The sequence below is a fragment of the Tympanuchus pallidicinctus genome, unplaced genomic scaffold (genome assembly GCF_026119805.1).
Source record: "Tympanuchus pallidicinctus isolate F22 unplaced genomic scaffold, pur_lepc_1.0 scaffold22, whole genome shotgun sequence".
NCBI lineage: Eukaryota > Metazoa > Chordata > Aves > Galliformes > Phasianidae > Tympanuchus > Tympanuchus pallidicinctus.
In genome coordinates, this window is record NW_026294739.1 from 12,612,040 (window position 1) to 12,633,618 (window position 21,579).

Genomic DNA, 21,579 nt, shown 5'->3' on the forward strand with positions numbered 1-21,579 from the left:
GATGTGAGGATGATGCTACCTCATAGTTTTGTTTGCTCATAATCAGAAGCAGTGCCTATCTGCCTCAAGGTGGAAGATGACAGGTTGTATAGAGCACTCTCTGTATTTTACAGATGCCTATTCTATATTTTATTTTATTTTTTTTTAGGACTTCAAGTCTCTATTTACTCCTCTCCTTCCCCCACTCCATTCTTTCTTATTTTAGTAGCATTAAAGGTCCTTCCTGCTGCTGCAGTGTCATGGCCTACTTTCTTGCAACCTGCTGTTTTGGCTTGTGCTCCTCTGAGCACAGCTCATAGTCTGTGGGCATCTTCTGACACTGGTAACTGAGCAGTTTTGTTTTCTGTCCTAAAGGAATCTGTTCTTCTGACAGTTAGCTAATGACACCTATTGGATTTGGGAATAGATTCTACAGAAAACAGGAGTTCCTCAAGCACTTGTCTGAGTCCTGCTCAGCAGCTGGTTTCAAGGTTAGGCCCACCCTGCACATGGAAGCTGGCAGTTACTGTTCCCCCTTGGTCAGAACTCAGTGCAGCTCCCTTTTTTGTTAATTGTTTTTAAGGTCTGTGGGCAGGCCAAGCGCCTTTCTGTGCCCGGCGGTCTCTAGCCAGAAATTTGTTTGATCTGGGTGCTGAGGTTGGCTTCTGGACTTTTTGGAAACTGGAGTCTCACTCTCTGGCAATCAAATTGTAGAACTGAAGCTGGCTTATGGCCAATTTTGTGTGGAGCTTTGTACAGAATCTCTATCTGCTGGCCCTTAGTGCCCTTGTGTGTGGGTTTGCTGCTCTTTTAGGATGGTCTTCATCAGAACCTATCAAAGACCAGAAGAAATACAACCATGAGTGGTCCTCTCCATCCCGTTGTGTCCCGATTCCTCTAGAAGTGCCCCATGCAGCCACCACAACACCTGCACAGCTCTGTGCATGACCTTGTCTGGATGGTGCGCTCTGTTTGTGAATAGAGAGGCTACCTCTGGGTATGGGAAATACCACTGGCAGCCCTGTGAATTTGCTACAGGAGAGTGGTACCTCTGAAGTTCTCCTTCCACTCTGGCTTAAACAGTGTTGATGGGAAGGAGCCCCCTCGATCAGCACACCTACATCTTCTGAGTTCTGCAAAGCTCTGTCTTGCTGGGGGTCAGGGAACAACCTGATGTGATACTGAGATCTGATAATGTACTGATCTTTATTTGATACTTGCTTACCTGGAAAGCTACAGTAAATACAGATCTAACTTCCCTGAAGGGCTAGAGGAGGACCAGTAGTGTGATCTCACCCGAGCTAGTCCAGATTTGTGATACTTTAATACAGTATGCAGCTGAAATGTAGAGAAAAGTACAGAAAATACAGTATTCATTTCTAATGTTAAGTAGCTTGCAAGGTTACCTATGAATGGCAGTGGAAGGAAATACACTGAGTGGATTTGTTCCCTTTGTGCTAAGGAGAAGAGCCTTCTAGGCTCTGCAACTGTGCTCTGCGCAGGAGGGCTTCTCTTTAAGCTGTTCTGAAATTGTAAGGATATGGGTTTTAAGGACTCATGACGGTTTTGTGAACTTGAAGGGAGATTATGACATCCTGAATGGGACCAGGAAGATCTGGTAAGTGTGACTGGAAACTGAATGCATGGGTAGGTGAGCTCGGGTGTTTTGCGTCAGCTCTGCTCCTACCTGTTAGCTCAGAGGAGTGTAGTGCAGTGGCACTGTCTGTGTGCAGCTCTCAGCATAGTGGTCATTTTCAGGGATTTTTGCAGTACCACAAATCATAAAAACAAGCATGAAAAGGGTTTTACCATCCACATAATGCCTGAATAGACAAATAAGGGGAAAAATGAGAATGATGCAGAAACAATTCTGGAGCTGGAGAAACTTCTTTATGGGAGCAAACTTAAGCAGCTGAATCAACCATCTAAGTAGAAGTGGCTTGATCATAGGTTGATCATCAATCACTTAGGTTGAAAAAGACCACTAAGATCATTTAGTCTGACAGACCACTTGCCACCAACATTGCCCACTGACCTCATCTGTCAGTGCCACGTCTCTACAGTTCTTGAGTCCCTGGTGGCAGCTCCCTCACCTTCCTGGCTGTCTGTGCCAGCACATCACCATTCTTTCTGAGAAAAAATTTCTCCTGATGTCCAACCTGAACCTCCCTGGCACAACTCAATGCTGTTCCCCGCCTCACCACAACCTCCTGTCAGGGAGCTGTAACGAGTAATGAGTTGTCTCCTGGGCATCCTCTTCTCCTCACTCAGCCACCTTTGTTTCCTCAGTCACTGCCCATATAAGATCTGGGCTACAGGGCTGTGAAGGGTCTCAAGCACCTCTGTGGACATGCTCCAGGGCTGCCACTTGTTTCTTGGAGTGAGAGGTCTCAAAATGGTCCCAGTAAGGATGTTTTATCAGTTTCTTGTTAGTGGGGGACAGTTTACTATTAAGCAGAGGGAGATTAAGCTCTAGCAGCTGCATGCTGAAAGCAAAAAAAAAAAAAAAAAAAAAAAGCCCAAACTACCCGTAGGGTGAATGGTTCTATGAATCAGCACAATTAATCTTGGAAAACTGTATCTGGAGAAGGCCTGAGCCTTCTGCTAAGAGTTCCTCTCCACGGCTGCAGGTGTTGCAGGCCCGCGCTGGGGGGACGTTAGTGCGAGAGGAGCAACGTCTCCGAGCGAAGCGCCGTGCTCGGGGCCTCGGCCATGTGCAGAACTCCCCGCACCCATCACCTGTAGAAACCAACACAGCGGGCGGGACGCGCCGCGCGTTCCACCGCCCGGGCGACGTCCCCTCGTCCCGCGAAGACGATCGGTGGGTCCGCGCTCCCGAAGCGTCTCGGCCTCCCTGCCCGGCCGGGGGGCGGCGGGCGCCGGCGGCGCTCTCCTTGCGGAGCCCCGGGCCCGGCGCTGCGGGCGGCGGAGGCGGGGCGCGGGCGGGGCGCGCATGCGGGCGGCGCCAGGCAGCGCGGCGGGCCGCCGAGCCACTCGCCCCCGCAGCAGCACCGCTCGGCCAGGGACAGCTCCCGCCCAGGTAACGACGCGGCTCCCCGCGGCCCCCGCTGCCCCGGCGGCGGCTCCGCGCCTCACCCCGCCTTCCCCCTCTCCCTTCTCCCGGTGGTTGCTTGCAGCTCCCAGGCTGTGACGGCGCCGTCCCCGACGCGGAGCAGGCAGCGGCGGCCGGCTCGGGGCTTCGGGCTGAGTGAGGAGGGAGCGCGTCTTCCGGCAACTTCCCCGCAACTTCCCGGCGCTCGCAAGGCTCCGCGATGGAAGGCAAAGGTGGGTCGCGGTGCGGGGAGGGGGAGGAGGCGGCACCGCAGTGGCCGGGCTCGGTGCGCGGCACGGGGCTGGGAGCATTGCAGCAGGGGCTCGGCGCGTCCCTCCGCGGGCGGCTTGCGGCGTGCGGATGAGGGCTTCTCTCCCTTTATTTTCAGTTATTCGTTTTCCTTTCGGGGGAGACAGATGTCAGTTGGTGATCTGTTTTCTTAATGCCGAGGATTTGCATAATAAATATGAGGTCTGTCCCGTGTTTTGTAGCCAGTCGGCAATGGGGAGGTTTTGAAGAGATGAAGAGCATTTCGTAATTAGAATGGTTTTTAAAAACATCTCATTTTTAAATTTTTTTTTTTCCCTGAAATGAAAGGAGCGAGGCTATAGAGCTCTGCCCTCATTACGCTGCATATTTAACACATCAGAACATCCTGATAGATTGGAAGGAATGTGATGAGTATTGTGCTATTGAACTGTCTACCCCAGGAGGAGGGATTCATTAAATATTGCCTGCCTGGTTTTGTGCTTGCCCACAGATGTGTATCTAATCCAGATAATACTCCCAATCAAAAGAATATGTATATTTCCATACATAGCTATGTAGTCCTGCATGTCTGTTTACCTACCTCTACAGTTGCATCAGACATCAAGCATTCAACTGGTACGTGAACTTAGAATCTGTAAATGTTAATTGCCAATGAAATATTGGTGGTAAGTCGGTGCACGCAGCAAGAAGGCTAGCTGCCATTCCCAGCTGACCCCAGGTGCCAGCCCTCCTGTGTAACTCCAAGCTGGTAGCTCTTTAATTGATAGATATCAGGGCAGTGGGAGAACATAGACTATATTAATTCAAGGAAAATGACAGTAGACTTGTATAACACAATAGGACATACCTTCTAGGGAGCTGGGCAAGCTATATTTAAACCTCAGGTTTATTTTTGTAACTATCTTGTCAATCAGAGCTATAGTTCTCCTGTGTGGGAATATCTGATTATATGCTGATTAAGGAAGGAAGCTATTTCAATCGTATGGAGGCAGTATGCCCTATAAAACACAGTTTCTTGTGGGCAGTGATCAATAGAACTAGTAGGGCTTGAGGGCAGGTAAGTACATCTAAAATAATAATAAATGAATGTGCAAAGGCTCAATTTCGATCAAAAGCTCATGGCCATTGTGTTGGTTGGCAGTCAGGAAAAAGAGAGATGAAGTCTGTTTTCACAGTTAACCTGAGAGAGGACACCTTCAGTTTTTCGCGTGACCTACTGCTACGTGCCTTGATGCAAAGCAAGTACACCGTGACTTCAGAATAACACATGGTGCCTTGCCATGTACTACATGAGCAGGTGAAAGGCTGTGTGGAACTTCTGATGGAGCTCGTGTCACTAGAGGAGATGAGAGGGAGGCAGAAAAGTGACATCGCAATAAAAAGCTGGGGGCAAAAGCAGTACCTGGTAGAGAGGGTCATTTGATTCCTGCCTTGTGCAAACAGATCCATTATGATGCAGTTGTTGACTGAGTTAGCAATGAGCAGCCGAGCAGGCAGCCTTTTGGGCTGCTGCTGCTCGTGTTTGTTAATTGCAAGATGAGATCTTCAGTACTCTGTGTTCCTGGGCTGTCAGCTTTGGTGGCAGGGTCGTTGGTAGGGTAACTCCTGGGATTGTCTCACTATGTTGTTTTTTTGCAACATTTCTCAGCAGGTTGCTCTTAGTAGAGATTTTCTCTGTTGCAGTAGAGATGGGGAACAAATACTCTCTGGTTTTTACCTGCCCAGGCATGAAAAAAAATAATAAATAAATAAAGACTTTTCAGAGCAAACCCAGCAGAATTCAAGCCACCAGAATGAGGCAGGCACAAAGTAGGCATGACCTTAAAGGAAATAGAAAAGTAACTCTGGCATTTCATTGGGAGAAAATGAGCAAGAGGTCTAATTGCACTGGCACGATTCTTGAAACTCCCTTAATGTTGAAGTTGCGTGTGAGGGCCTGTGGTGCACAGATCCAACAGACTGATTTCGTGCACTTGTGTAGTGAGGCACAATGCAGGATGTCTCCCTGGAGGGAAGGTCTGAGCCAGCCCAATACCTCCACGTCTTCAGCTTCTGTGATGGAACCTTGATGGACTTGCAACTGCACTGCTGTACCAGGAGACTGTTTGCATTTTGTTTTCATTATTAAGCAGGCCTCTGCATTACAATCTTTTGGTGGGAGGCTGCTGCTTCTGTAGTCCCTGATACAGTATTTCTCTGAAGTCGTTCCTCTGGTTTTAAAGGTTTCCTCCTGTAGCCCCTCTTCCAACCTACAGATCCTCCTCACTGCAAATCCTGGAATGTGTCAAACTCAGCTCTATGCAGATACTGGGGAAGAGTGTGTGCTATATTAAGAAACATGATGTCTATTTAAGCAAACCTACCTTCTGGTCCTTGAATTCATCTGTGCTTGGTGACTGCTGTGGCTGTTCCTGCCTACGATTTGCCTTCCCAGGACAGCTTGACTATCTGAGCAGGTTTGGTACCAGCATTCTACAAGGCCTTCAGGCCTCTGTGAGAAGAGGGCTTCAGCTCACTCTGGGGCTGTTCAAAGCAGCCAGAACTGAGTGTACTGATACTGGACCATTTCATGAGAGCAAAGGGAGGTGGATACCTCTGGGTTTTGTGCGATGAGGTCCAGGACTGAGGGCTTTGCAGTTGCTAGGACTGTTGCAGTGTTGTAGGCAGGGAAGACATCCTGATGTGGATTGAAGAGGAGGTGATGGTGTGGGCTGTGCCTTTCTAACAGCCAAACCCAGAAATGAACATCTCTCACTTGCTACTGTCTCTAATAATAATAATAATAATAATTGCAGTTCTGTATGAATCTGCAATGCTACCAACACATCATAGTAGCCTGAGAGTAACACTTGGCCTCTTCTGACTTCCAGCTGCTTTAACTTGTTTGGCTCTGCGTATTCACTCTGAGCATTTTGCAGCAGTGATAAGCTTAAAAGTTGTTGCTGCTTCTGAAGCCCATTAGGTGATGGTGGGAGGGAGGATGCTGTGGATGAGGGCTGTGCTTTTTGCATCTGCTACCTGATCCCTGTTCTCCAAATCTCTCACTACAGCAGTTCCTGTAGGCTGCAGCAGTAAGCGATACCACTCCAGGCAACCCAGGAGCTGGGCTTTGCCAAAGCTAACAATAGTTAATGTAGAGGTTAAAGAATACTTGGGCATTTGCCAGATTCTCCTTTCAGTCAGAAAGATGCGTAGCAGGGAAGGGGACGTCACAGAGTGCTGTTTAGACTCAGAGGCTGGAACAGAAATCAGCCAGGCACGAGCCAGGCTGCACAGCACAGAGCGCATCCCCGGCTCTGGACTGAGTGAGGAGGAACTGCAGGCTTGCTGTGCTGCAGGGAGCCCTCCCTGCATCCTAAGGTCCTACAGCCTTTTCTCTTGCCCTAAGATCGTAAGGAAATCCCCTTCTTGCTGTGAGGGAGAATGGGTATTTTTCTTTTTCCTTGTTAGAAGCAGGGAGTGGGAACTTTATCTCTGTGCTGCATGTGGAGCAGGAGCACGCTTCAGCCAGCACCTAGTTGTTGGCTTTTGGTGCTCTCTTCTCCTTGGAGATCAGTGATGAACCTGGGAGAGGTTGTGCAGGACAGCCTGCTGACAGCACTGGATGTGTCCTGATTGTTGGGAATTATGGAAAGTCTTGTTTTCATCAGCATGTAGATAGCCTGCTGGGATAGCAGAGCTAAAGCAAGTTTGCTGTCTGCCCCACTGGCATCTTGATGCTCAGTCCTCTGAGCCTTATTCCTGCCCTGTTGTGTTGGAGAGACACCCTCATGCAGTGGGTCTTCCCTTGGAAAGAGCAGCCTCCTTACAAGAGGCTGGGTGGTAGGAGATGATGGGGGTCTGGCCTTGGAGCTCTTCTGCTGAAGAATTCCAGAACAGCAGGGCTTGAGGACTCTGCAGAGGGCATTTCTGCAGAGTGACTGTCCCAGGCAGATAGTGCTATCTGAGTCATGTTCTCTTTTCCATTGCAAAGACTGTGAGCAGGCTTTCTGCTTTTGCAGACGAGCAATCAGGGGCTGTTGTTCATAGACATGCGGCATTCAGGCTTTTAGATGAAGCTCTGTAAAACAGTAGTAAAGTCCAGTTTTACCGTAGGGCATAGAACTGTCCTTCCTGGGACTGGCCAACAGCTCTGAGGCCTTGGCATCCTGCTGTTTCGGGATATTTGGTTGAGGGGCAGTGTGGTTTGCTCAGTCTGGAGCTGCTCTGAAGCCTCTTTGCCCAGACCCAGCACCGTGGAGCAGCTCTCTGCACAGCTCTCTGTGTGCGATGCGGTGCCCGGAAAGGACAGAGTTGTCACCTTGAAGAATTTGTGATCAAAACTCACCAAGAGCTGGTGAACGTTAGGATTGCAAACGGGCTTTGTGGACACAGGAGAGGGAGTGACAAGTGAGAACAGGCAGTTCTAGGATCTCTGTGCTTACTTCCCACCTTTGTGGCTTTCTTCTGTGATCAAAGAAAAGATCTTAGTGAGCTCAGCAACAGCTCGTGGCCTGAAGCTGTTTGGGATGCTCATATCAAAATGTGCCTCATCATGCATTATCCTGAGGTATCCTTATTACTGGGAGGAACCTGCTGCATTTACTGCCTATTTACAAACATTTGTGTGGCGAAGTAATGTGGGTTACTCTGGTAAGGACTAAGCTGTACATGTTATCTTGGTTTCTTCTGTGCAATGGAAGCCAAGCAGTGGTGCAGTTGCTTTTGTTACAAAGCTGATCCTTCCTTGGGGAGTGCTTGAACTTCCAGCATGATATTTGGAAGTTTCTACATGCAACGTTTTCCATTGGGAAAGTAGCTGTGCACCTGAAGCCTTCTGTAGATGTGCTGTGTGGTGCAAGATGTGCTACTGGAGCCAATGTTTCTCAAACTGGTTGCTTGAAGTTTGGCACAGGGAAGTGTATATATAAGGATGTAAGTAAATTTTTTCTATCCACCCTGTTGTCCCAGGCTACCAATCTCCTTACAGGGTACCAGCTTTGTGTATGGGGGGGAGTGTGCTTTGCTTACCCAACCATTAATGTCCACGCTTGGGGAACGGTGTTTATATCTCTAAGGCTGAGCTTCCACCTCAGCTGGAGCAGGGTGCTGTGATGGTTTTGTTCCTATGCCTCAGACTATGTCCCCACTGACAGATGTAGGAGGAGTGTTAGACACTAAGCCAGGACTGTATGCATTCTCTAATGCATTCTGGAGAGCAAGTGAAATGCCTGTTCCTTTTACAGGCATTAGAAATCCCATTAAATGCAATGCAAATATAGCCATGTCCTGGGGGGCTCAAAGATAGCGAGAGCTCGGACTGCTGTGTGAGGCTGGCTCTAGTGGGCAAGCCTTGGCTGTGTGCCACCACCTAGAACTGCTGATAACTGAGTTTGTAGTGTTTCAGCCACCCCCTGGGAGCTGCTGCTGTGGGTTGACACCTGCACCTTCTGGATGAGCAGATGGCCAGAGATGCTCTGATGCTGGGGGAAGTGGGGGAAGTGGTTGCGGTAGCCCAGAGGTGGCTCACAGTGAGGATGAGAAGTAGCCATGTTCCTGGTCTCTCATTTCTACAACACACTGTGTTATTAAAACAAAGTGGAAAGAGGGCCCTAGTAATAGGGAGGTCTGCATGTTATAAAAAATGGAAGGTCTCAGTCATCTGGCTGTTATTTAAATACCTACGAAGCAGACAGATTCCTCCATCTTGCTTCCCTGAGTTACCTGGGAGCTGTGGAAGTTGCTTTTAGCCTGAATGAAATGCTGGAGTACTTGAAAGTGACTTTATTTTTAATGCAGGAAGTTGTTTTGATGTAGCTCTTATGCACAGTGGCTGGGAGCCTGACCTGTGCATATTCTGAGTAATGACCTGCATGCAGCTGTTTCATCCTGAGTTCATTCAGGGTCCTGAAATAAAAAATAAATAATAAGAATCTTGTTGCTTTTCTTTGTAAAGCAGCATTTCAGAAGGCTTAGCTTACCTCAAGATTTTTCTTATCTGCTCTTATCTTTCCCTCTCTACCTACTCAGCTATTCAAATCCTGTTTGAATTTCATTCATTTCTAATATGCCATAAAACTTGATATGCAAAAGCTAGTTATTTAGGGAGAATTGCAGAAATTATTTTAGTCTGTCATTTGACCTGTGAATGAGATAACATGATTAGTTTTTACATGCAAAGCTTGGTGTTTATTAGCATGGCAAAAGGCAGTTTGACAATGAAAAATACTCCTGGTGGGTGTAATAATTAATGCTTTCACTCAAAGTATAAAGATTTTAATAATACTGTTACACTAAAATGATACTGAAGGAGTTTACTATTTTCCTGTCAGTGATACAAGGATGTATCCTCATTCATAGCTCCTATACCCTTGCTATCTCTAAGTGTTTTTTGTATTCAGGAATAGTACAAATCACAAATGATGCTAATTCATTGAGTTTCTTCTCCCAGGTCTCAGGATTGGTTGAACCTTATGATTTGATATTTATGTGGGATACGCACTGAAAGCTTTGGCTTTTTTCTTCGGATTGAATTAAACTACTTATGGTGTCGTCATGTTTCAGTAGAGATCTTGTGGCTTCAGCTGATGACTGTTCACTCAATAGCACAGAGGCCTGGGAGTAATACTGTGGTGTGGATGTATCAGGAAGTCACTTTCAGAAGTGTTTTATTCAGTGTTTTTAATAGCGTGTTCAAAACAAGGAGGGAAAGTAAGGAATGGCAATTCTAATATGGGGAATGTTTTGTTTGTTTGTTTTTAATTAAGCTGTGCTTCTTTTTGTTTCACTCCTCTGAAACCTTGTTAGGATAGACCTTATTTGCTATCAGTCTTCAATGGATAAAGGGTAGTTGACTGAACATGGCTACTTGGAGGATTTATGAAGAGAAATCAGAAGTACTGAATGTTTTATTGGCATAATGAGGAAAAGTTTTCTTGCTTTTCCGTCACTGGGAATGTATTATTAATGCAAAAACTCTTTCCTTGAATTTAGTGCTATCTGTATAGAGGCTGACAACTCTCTTCATGAATGAAGCATATCTGCCATGCTTGCTCCAATGTAAAGTACCATCATTGATTCTCTTTTTCTCCAAGTCCAGCAAGCCAAGGGCTGTTGGCAGGATGGACACCCTTGGGTGTTGCGATGGCCCTTTATTAAGCAAATGTTGGGCTGGAGTCCTTAAAGTCTCTTTATGCTTTTGTCGGTCTCCAACACAATCCTACTGAGGAGCTTGAACTCTAAATCTGATTCAGAGTTCATCATCCATTCACATACTGGTCTGTACTCCATTTCCATAGCTTCACTGACCCATTACTTGGGTCACTGAAGATATGGGTCCAGCCTTTGTGGTGGGGATTTAGCTGCAATCTACACAGTGAGAGGGGAAAATATGTGGCTATGCAGTTTGAATGATCAGTGCAGTATGAAATTCAACAGTGTAGAATAAACTCCTGCCTTGATGGACAGCCCTCAGAGTTTCATTCTTTGCTGATGCTCAGTTCTGAATGTGTATTCTGGGAGAGAGCTTTACTGGTTATAAAACTTGCCTGACCATCAGTTAGCAATAACTTATAGCAATGGCTTTAGGATGTCAGAAAAGCATCAACTACTGCAAATGGACAGAATTTTTCAATTTCATCCTAGATAACTTCACTTTGAGACTCAGTGTAGTTTTCTGAAACTTTGCCTAGGAGAGAGATGGGGGGTATGAACTTATGATGGACCCTCAGAACCCTCCTGCGGACTCTTCTTGCTACAGTGTGAAAGAATCAATTTCATTGTTGCTTCAGAGTAATCCCAGATTCACTCTTGAAAACTTCAGTAGATCCAAACGGATGGAAACAGCAGTGATACCAACAAAATGAGCAGAATCCAACTTCTGGGATATGGCAGAAGGGCAGGGGGAAGGACATTTACATGTAGGAAGGCTTGGCTTGCTCAATCAGGTACTAATGAGCCATTGAGGCATAACTGGCTTGACAGTGGAATAGGCATCCTCAGCACAACATGGTTTTGTAACAATTTCAGTGTATTTTTGATCTCTTTAAAGACTGAAGCTGAGCTTTTCAGGTATCTTTTAGCCTTGAATTCATATTTTCCTGTATTGCTGACCAGCAAACCTGATGTTCTGACATTGCCTATTAACGAATGCCATACATTCTGAAATAATTGCATTGACAGTCAGCTGTTAATTTTAAACTTTCTATTTGTATCAGTGTCTCCCAGGGGACACGTTACACACTGTCAATTGTAGCCATTTTGTTGCTGTGTGAGAATTGAGGGAGAAATCAGTGGAGAAGCTTTAAACATTACTGTCCTGAGTCTCTTCTTCCAGACAAGATTTTAAATAAGTCCATGTAGGGCTCCTCTGAGTTTGCACTTGTGGAAGCAAATGTGTAGTTTGGTTGCTGGGTAAAAGCCAGATCTCTGATGCCTCACCTAGCTGGAAAGACATTGGAGATAATACTGTGTGATTATATGGTAGAAGACCTATCTAATTGCCTTTAGACCTTAATTATCGACTACTGAAGAAGCAGTAATGCTTTCAAAAATCAGAATGTTCACCTCATCTTGAAAATGACCATGAAGTACAGTTGCTGTGTGCTGAGACACTTTTTCCATTCCTACTGAACGTAGCACTGGGTATCTGGAATTACCTGCTAATTCTAATAGTGGGATTGATCTCTCAGTAACACGAGGCTTTCCTACCTAAACTGTATTCATTGTGCATTTCCCCTAGAATGAAATGCAATATCCAGGAATAGCAGGACTCACTCAAAAAATCACCTAGAATTTTTTCCACCCACTTTGGTTAGAAAGTTCCCAGAAATAGAGAGGAGCAGCCTGATGTGCTGAAGCAATGCAAGTGTGCAGCCATGGGAAGTGCACAGAGGCAGAGAACAGAAAGTTTAAATTCTTAATTGTTATTTATAGTTTAAAAAACAAAACAAAAAAACCAACTACCCTGGTTTTGATAAAACTGTCCTTTCTGTGATATGTGCTAAGGATGGTCACAGCAGAACTGGGTGCAGAATTTGGCTTCGTGTTCCACTGTTTGTGAAATAGGGAACAAGGTGTTGTGCAAGCAGTGTGCTGGAAGTGGTCTGTGCTAGCAGTGTGTGTGCATGCTCAGTCACGATCTGTTCCTTCTTTATTTAAAGGCTTTCAAAAGCAGTGAGTCTAGAGGAGTCTTGCTGAATCTCAGCACTGCTAAGCTTGGTGTCACCACCACTGAAGTGAATTTATGCTCGTGTAGATGCGGAGTTTATACTCAGTAATCTCATAAGGCTGAAGCAACTCTGCTGCTTTTCTTGAAGTCGTCTTTGTTATGCAGAAGCTGCAAAGCAATGCAGCCCCCCAAACATGACAAAGCATGTCTTTGTTGCAGCTTTCCACCTTACCTTGAAAGTGATTGTGGTGATCTGTTGGCTTGGAGAAGGACCAGAGGAACTACCTTGAAATATCAGCTTTTCCAGCCTGCAAAAATTGCAGTCTGCAATTACTGGTGGGTCCTGCCTTGGGCCTTGTGGAAGTCTGAATCCTGGGGTATTAGAAACAGAGCTACTGTTCTTCAGCCTTTGCTGTAAACTCTTTTGGTTAGGATGTACCGTGGCAGCGAGCTCCTGCTGATCTCACAGGCACTGTGGATTTAATGCCTTCTTTTCCAGGTGGATGTACATATGGATCGTAAAGACTTATTATTCTCTAGTTGTGATATTTCCATAATCAGGCTTGAAGCTCTTCTTTTGGTTAAGTATAGGTGTTAAGCTGTTGGGAGCAATAGTTGTTTCCAGCTGTCTATTTAAACCACCTTTGTGGAAAGTAAGTAGTGTTGTTTGCTGGGAAAGGAGAGGCACAGGAAATCCTGTGTATTTTTCCTTTCAAAACAATATCTTTCAGTTCTGAATAGTGTGTCCTAATAGAATGTATTTGGAAGTTAATTCTCTAGAATTTAAAGTCAAAGCCTACTTTGAACAAAGAGCAATGCTTTATTTAAAACACACTAAATCTATTTTTTTTTTCCTATGGAATTCCCTAGGATGGTTCAAAACAACTGATTATAAAATTTCATGTATTATTACTGACTATATCAGGTGTTCTTTCCATGAAGATCTTAGCTGCAAATATTTGCTGTCACTTTGCCAGTGCTTCTTGGTTCAAATGTTTAGTGAGGCCACATGAAAGTGTTTGGCTCCAGGGAAATGACTGATCTGGCCCCACATGGATGCTTCATCTTGTAGCTTTAACTAGAATTAGTAAAGTATGACTTTATTGAAAATGGATGGCATTTTCTTGATTTGTGAACCATATACCTTTCTGTCTATATCTCGAAATAGCCCCAGATGCCATCAGTAACTATGAACAGTGTGTGTGTATACACACAAAATATAGATGCTGAAGGATATCAGAAATAGTGACTCAGGTGGCTATTGGCCAGTGGCTGCTGAATGCCCTGAGTCTAATGAACTGAAAAGCTCATGCATCTCTCAAAGGAAAAGCAATGATTGTCTCCGGTCATGACCCCAGATGATGATAGAGCAATCCAGAAATAGCAAGAAGGGAGTTCACTGTCCAAGCTTTTGTATAAAACGTGGATGGATCTGGTGTTAGTTGCTTTTTGCTGGAAGCCGTATTGGACAGCCCACTGTGTTCCTAGAGGGGCTGCTTGCAACTACATGAGGCAATAATTCAGTTTCTGTTCCTCCTGTTGAGAACCCCTTGGCTTTCAGCTCCTGCTGGCAAAGAAGAGTGGAGATGGAGAGCCAGACTTGTATGGTTGTACCAAATCCAAGTCACCAGCTTGTAAATCACCTGGGTCTGACCCCTTGTGTCAACATACCACAGCAGGAGGATGGCCATCAAAGCCTGTGTGTAATAGGAGATTCTGTGCATGGGAAATGCATATTGTTATGACTCTAATTTGAATGGGTTGTTGGTGTGCACACCTCTAGAGCTGAGGCAGGTCTGCCTTACCTTATGTATGACTTTGTGTTGAGAAGCTAAACTTCCTGCCCTGCTGATCTGAGACCTTGCTTGAATATTGCGTGCTGCCTGGGAGTGGCTGGGTCCAGATCTTGGTTGTTGTTGGCCTTATTACTTAAGGGAACTTAGGAAAAAGGACTTGGTAGTGGTAGGGGGTGAAAGATGTACAGCAGCAAGACTCCAGGGTTAAATCCTGCATCTGAGTTTCCATACTGCATTGAAACCAGCTTTCATCCCTGTCTGGTTTTGCTACTGAATGATACAAAGATAACTGAGGCAGTACAGCATGATCTGGTAGTGTGAATGGCCCTGTTCCTACCAGATAGGGCCTTAGGGAAGTGGCAGCTCACGATATCCAGAGGTCAGCCTATGCTTGCATTTCACCTTTTTTCTTTCTCCTGTACTGTCAGCTCGAATACCTGCTTTACAGTCTCATTCATTGGGGTGGTGGAAAACTGGGATTCTCTAACTGTAGCTGGTTTACCACAAGATCTGATGGATGGACATTGCTTGAATGGTAAATGAAGTTACTTGCATGGCGTAATTCTGGAGTACATCACTCCCACTTGGAGTGTCTAATCTAATGTGCATCTTATATGGCATGTGTGACACATTTGTAAGTTGTATTGAAGACTTGTTTGTTTGTGGTTTGTATCCTGCAAAAAGACACTTAGGCTTCTGTCTGAAAGATGATCCCAGTGGAGCTCCTACTGTTGGGACCTGCTCCACGTGGATTTTCTGGTGGGATCTAAATCCTTCACTATTAGAGACATCTTGCTACTGTAAAACATTTCATATCTTAAAATATAAAAGCATGTTTATAGAGCTACAAAAACGTTATTAATCTTGCAAATAATCTGCCTCTTAATTTTAAAAGGTTCAGATGTTATATAAAATTATGATGATGTCCTTGTTTTACGAAGTTTAAAAGAACGTTGTTACTATGAAGTAATAATCTGTAAAGTTTCCACGCACAGTATATCTCACTTCTTATGCAGAAAGAGGCTTTCAAAGTCAAATATTTGCAGTAATAGAAAAGGCAACATGGAGAAATAGTGACAAAGAACATTATTCTTTGTATAATTGTTTCCATTCTTTCTATTACGGCTCTTTGCTCAAGGTGGAAACCCAAGAGTGTGTGTGAATATGCTGCAGCTGCCCAGTTCTTATCATCCTTTTTACGGAGAGGGGTCGGTACAGATTTAGAGTTGTGCTACTTCAGTGTTTGAGGTCTCTTTGACAGTAGCTTACCTGGTTTGGTGATGATGTTCTGCTCCAGAGGGATCAGCAAGTGGATTTCACCAGAGCCTGCCAAGGGCACACTGCTCCCGTTGGTATCTCATCCTGTGCAAAGTAAGAGGTACTGCTGAACTAGAACCCCTTTTTGAAGGAATATTTTACATGTCCCCCGGGTGAAAGGGGACTCAGTGGCTCTGGCCCCAGTCTCCTTTCTTTGCCTACTAGCAGGAGATGCTCTTGTGATGTATGACCTTGATCCAGCCTTTCTGGGGAGCACTATGAACCAAGGGTGAAGGTAACTTTATGCTGCTGGCTTCTGGATAGCAATGTGAGTGAGAGGATGTCATGGTAGTCTGGAAGGACCGTTTCCCTTCCTAGTTAGAGTTACTAATGTGAAAATGTATGTCCACTGTTGTCTTGGGCTTAATGTTCTTTGACAAATGTCTGTATCTGTAGGTGCTTTTTGGTGTTTGTTGCCTTTGATTTCTGCTGTAATACATGGCCTGCTCCTGCTGAATCCCGAGGAACAGGCACAGTTGGCAGCTCGTGCTTTTGTGCATTTGTATTTTACATTGCTGATACTTAAATGTATCCATGATGCTTTATAGCTGATATTGTCTGTTCAAACAATATAGCCGCTTCACCAGCAGAGGACATTTCCCTGGGAAATCAAAATCCCTGTGTGAAAAAGTTCCTTTTTTCTCGGTGCCCATGTGGGAACCAGCATTGTCAGCTCCTTGTGGTGTTGGTGTGCTTTTGGAGTAATCAGGCTCATCTTGTCATTCCAATGGTTTGCCATGAAACACCTTTTCATGTGTTACATAAGGAAATCTGCATGCTTAATGAAAGACAAGAAGAGTGTGGAAGAGGGAGCTTCAGAGGACTTTTCCTCTGAATGGAGGCACGAGCCACAAGTTCTCATTAAAGCAGTATGTTAGCAAGGGAAGGCAGCTCAACTTAACAACAACATTTTTCAAATATTTTGGGTCAGTTCAACACAGCAGGACACTATTATTTGACTCCTCATCAGTTATCCTGGTGAGACCTGTGTTGAATATGCAGATTTCTTTTTCTTGTATAATATGGAAAACAATTCTAAAAGACAATTCTCAGTGATGATAATGGAGAAAACCTGGAGTTTGTTGAGGAAGCATCTGTGGACCTGGTTCATAAGCAGATGGTTAGAGTGTGGTATGGTTGCCCTCCTTTGACAGGGGAAGTAATAGGAGGGTCAGCAGTAAGTTGACACAGTATGTATGCCCACTACCAGCTCTTATTTCTCCTGAGGCTTTGAGGAAATTAAATGCTTCCTACTATTGACTCGGGTATGTAAATATTTAGTGTAAATATAGACAGTTATTAGACATGTCAGTTCTGTTCTTAAATGAAGCTCTTTTTGCAGTTAAGAGAAATAAAACTTTTACAGGTGTGCCTTCCCCAGCTGCCAGCATCCCACCTGTCCTCGTCCAACAACAGGAGCTGTGTGCCTCCCACCAGCAATGTGATGAGCATGGTGTGGCTGTTGTTTGTAGGGCAGAGGATGCGGTTGTGCTTTGAGGCATAACCAAGCCTTCAAAGGCAGCCTTTGAATTCCAACTTCAAAAATACATTACTGGCAGGGAAATCAGAGAGTCCAGAAGAACGATAGCATAACTTGCTCAAATATCCATCACCAGGAAAAATAAATGTGAGCTGCACAGTGGTTTAGAGGGGTGCATGTATTCTTTTCAATGGCTTTTTAGTGTTGTAGGAGCTGGAGTCTCAAGCAGTTACTAGAAAAGGAGGCATGCAGAAGTATCCCAGTGAAAGTGACACCAACATTTGTTATGGGAAAGAATATATTAGAAGTGTGTAGTGTTTATCTCTTGCCTATGTTTATAAGCACATACTCTGTAAAAATACTTTTCTGGCCCTGCAGCCTCTTATAAAGAGCAGTCTGTTAATAATCTCTAAGAAAACCTAGGCTTCCTCCAGTCAGACAATTACCTGCATCTGGGTGGTGCTTGGTTTTGCTTTTATTCGAAATTCAGACTATTTGCTCTCAGTTTTTCAGTGTCTCATGGCTGATTGCTCTGTATGGTGGAAGGTGGATATTTTCGAAGATCTCTGCTTAATGTTCACAATATCAGCCTCTGCCTAATCTCTGCTTGGATAAGATCGAAAAGCAACAAACAAATGAGAAGGCACTTTTCAACATTTGGAGAAAAAGAATCAAGATAAGGCCTGCTTCACAGCTCATACTTTATTCAGAAAGCCACGTATTTCAGAAGAAATTATTTACTAAGCTTGTGTAAATCTATCCTTATGGCTGGTTATCTTTAAACGATGCACCCAGTTGACAGGCTGCTGTTTATATGAGTTCAAAAACCTGGTGAAGTTAAATTCTGTGGAAAATAGAAACCAAAAGTGGACATGAGAATATTTCACTATATTCTTTGTGTGAACCATGGCTTGGTCAGCACGATGACAGAGTATTTGTTTAAGCTCTGGATGCTTCGTTTATGATGTTACCTTAAAAACGAAGGGCAGAACTTGATTCTGTGTATGCATGGTGGCCTTTTCTCAATCAAAATGTGTAAACAAGCCCAGGTAAAACTTGCTGCAGATTGAACTACATTAGTCAGCATAGAGCTCCAGGATGATTCTGGTGCTGCAGAGCAAGGCATGTGTATGGCCTCATCCCAGGACTAGTAGAGTCTTGCTTTTCAGATTCTTAGCAGCCTTCCCCAGTCCAGAGTCCTGTGAAATGGTGGTTTGCATGTAGCTGCTGTGTTGTTCTGTGTCTGTCCTCATCCCTTGCTGGTGGGAGCTACCGTACAGAGGTGCGTACTGTATGCTGGGTTGCCTCTGAGGTGCTGGAATAGCACCAGCTGCTGGGTTGCCTGTACAGCAAAGGCGAGGACTGTGCAGATGGAGGCTGCAGTACTGGACGGCTGTTGGCGTTGCACAAGCATTACAGATTTCTTGCTTTTGCACTTCATCCTGAAGCTTGTTTTTGAATATGAAACATTACATATAGCTATTTATAGATTTGCCAGGCCTCTTCTGAAGCTCAATGAACAAGATATGCTTGTTATCAATAAACTCCTTCCTCTGTTTCCTTAGGCTTATTGATTTTTGTTTTGAACCATTGTTTATTAGTATATTGGATTGAAGAAATATATCAAGAAGTATCTGGTAAATCTTGAAATTCCCTTCTTTCAGTGGGAAGTGCATCTTTTGATGCATTGTCATTTGAGCAAATGGTATGCAATCCTAACCTTCACCACAGTCTGTAGGCTGTCCTGTCTGAGAATCTTTTGGGTGATAGCAGGAATAGCCATTACAGAAGGCAGGCAGACATTTAGTATTCCTAGCTGTGTAGTCAGCAAAGATTTCTTCCCAACTCAGGTGTTATCAAGCTGTGGGAACAGTTTGGCGATGCTTTGGGACAGCTAAGACATGTATAATTTTTAAGTACAGCCTTAAGTGTCTGCCTCAGCAAGGAGCTTGCCCAAGACACCCTGATGGGCTGGTGCTGAGTTCCAGTAATTTTCATATGGGTTTGATGAGGCTGCCTGGGTTGGCTTCAATATACAGTAGAAAGCAATCAAAGAAGTTATGAAATCATTATCCTATAAAATTGTGAATCTATGAAAGCCCATTCTCTAAGTACTTTAGAGAAGTTTTAATGTGGCTCTGATAGCTGTCTTGGCACTGTGTGTATGTTTATGTTTTTGCACCCCACGGATTCTCATTTGCCAAATAAATTAGTCTCCCACAGATGACTCTCTGGAAAATGCAATCATCCACGAGCGGTCAAAAGCAGCCAAAGATGCTCTGAAACAGGAGAAAACTATCCTCATCATTCTTGGATGCTTCTTACCTCCAAACCTTGTGCTGTGCCCTGCTGGAAGCCCCAGGGGCCAGGATGAAGTGTTATTGTTGGTGACATGGTGGTTATTCTCAGGGGAAGGAAAAAATAACATTTCAATTGATCTGTTAATTGTAGATCAGGCTCAGATACTACAGAAGAGTAATTGGCTTACTTTGATCTGGTGTTGTATTAATCTGTGCTCCAGCATTCATTTCCAATAACTCTGTGCTACGTCCCTGGGCAGTGGCTTTGGGGAATGGGATGAGCTGCAGTAGGTGGGCAGCACCCACAGATGATCCCTGCTGCAGGGGTCCCAGTGCCTGTAAGGATGGAACTCAGCCCCAGTTGGATGCTGCTGCTCAGATGGGTTCTGCCAGCACAGGTCTCACGTGTGTAGAGGAGTTTGATTACCACATATAGCTGCTGCTAAGCATGCACAACTCTGATTTAGCCAGCTGATGTCAGGACAGTCAGTCACTGCATAGCTGTGGGGAGAGATACAGGAGGGGTATAGAGAAATGTGATCAGCCAGTGTGCATGCTGCCAATTCCCTGGTTTGAACTCGTAAGTCCCAAATCTATTTTTTTCTTCCTACTCTGAACTAATAAATTTGGAAATGAACATGGGTCTGTTGCTATTCCTGTGCTTCAAGTGGGATTGAGGCTGTGATGTTCTGCGCCCTGGAGAGTCATTACTTCTGGAATCTGGTGGGACTCTGCAGTCATAGCACTTCGCTGTTGTATCTGCGTGCTCTGCTTCATTAGTGCTTCAGTTCAGAGCAGTGTGGGCCTCTGACAGTAAGCAGTTCTGCTTTCAGGACAGGCAGAGGGAATAAAAGTGCGTTATGCTTTGTTTGGAGGAGGGGAAGACAGGGCTGTGGCTTTGTGTGTGTGTATTCTTATAGCACTGAGCCCAAACTTTCAATAATGGGGCACATTTGCAAATTCACACCTGCAGATTCTGCCTTCCCAGGGTTTTCATGTGCAAGCTCATTTGTGCCCTAGAGAGCAGCCTGCACCTGTTCCATCCCACCCATGGGACCAACAGCTCGTGTCACTTGGCAGCTGGCTCTGGGTGGAAAGGAATGCCTCATCCTATAGTGCCTGCCCTGTGTACAGGCTGCTGGGGATCACCCAGGCGAGCAAGATCTGAAGTATAGCCTCACCAGTCTGTATTTTGGCTGCAAATACTGTCAAAGCCCAAGTGTAATAGGATATATATGTATATAGCACTGATGTTGCCTAAGCCTACAGATCTCCAGGCTGTCAAGAAAAGCCTTTTTTTGCTGGTGCCTGCATGAAAAATGTTGAGGAGCTGCACTACACGCTCACTGCCCGTGAGTCTGGCCTTGTTTCTGCTCCTTCCAAACCATGCTTCGTGCATTGCATTTTTCCTGAGACAGGAAGCTCAGGCTCCCATAACCATGGAAACCTGGTTTGTCTTCTGTAATAGCTTCAGCTGTACTTAACATCCGTCTCCTTGGGAAAAGGCAGACTGCAAGCTACAGGTCAGTTTTGTGTACCTTTTGGGATGCTAAAGGTAAAAATAAAAATCCTGAAGTCCCCTGAGCTGCCTCCTGGCCCCTGGAACGAAGTGCAAAGCTGATGCCTGGGGGACTTAAAAACATACCAAGCAGAAAGGGAAGGCTGTGTCCAGAAGCAGGAAGGTACTATGGAGCTAAGTAAAAAAATGCTGAGTTTTGTTTGTCTTATTCTGTGCGTGTGTTGGCTTGAGTGTTGCTGGGCGTGTGGAGCTTTGCTGTGATTTTTAGTTAGCTTTTTTAAAAAGAAAAAGGTTTTATTTCTGTTAGAAATGCTTTAAATAGCCTGTGGCAGGGGAGGAACTGGATTTAAGCCTGTGAGCATCCAATATGCTTTGGGATAGGATAAAGAACTCTTATGCTTGGACAGCTGTCTCCATCTAGTCCCTCTCTTGTACTGGAGGAACCTACTGCTGTGTGTCCCAGGGCTGTAGCCTGATGTTACCAGACCTGTTTACAGTGGAGAAGTGCCTTATCAAGAGGCGTTAGAAACTAAATCAGGAAGGCTCTTCTTACTGCATTTTAGTGTAGATGTGCATGCATCTCTTATCGACTGACTACTTTAACTTTCCTATTTGATGCTGCAAGTATCCTCACCAGGGCATTGCTTTTGTGCAGAGACTTGTGCTGGGGTGCTTGGAAATGGGTTAGAAGCAGGGTGAGACATATCCTTGTCCACTG

The 21,579-nt window shown here is 45.0% G+C and overlaps 1 protein-coding gene across 1 annotated transcript in view; it reads left to right on the top strand.

Annotated features, from left to right (window-relative positions):
- The first annotated feature begins 2,926 nt into the window (after nt 1–2,926).
- FGF12 (fibroblast growth factor 12) overlaps nt 2,927–21,579 on the top strand; it is a 184,832-nt gene continuing 166,179 nt past the window's right edge. The window contains exons 1-2 of the mRNA XM_052685950.1: nt 2,927–3,019; nt 3,117–3,264. Of these exons, the coding sequence (XP_052541910.1) occupies nt 3,252–3,264 (13 nt within the window). The 5' untranslated portion in view covers nt 2,927–3,019; nt 3,117–3,251. The remainder of the gene's footprint in view (nt 3,020–3,116; nt 3,265–21,579) is intronic.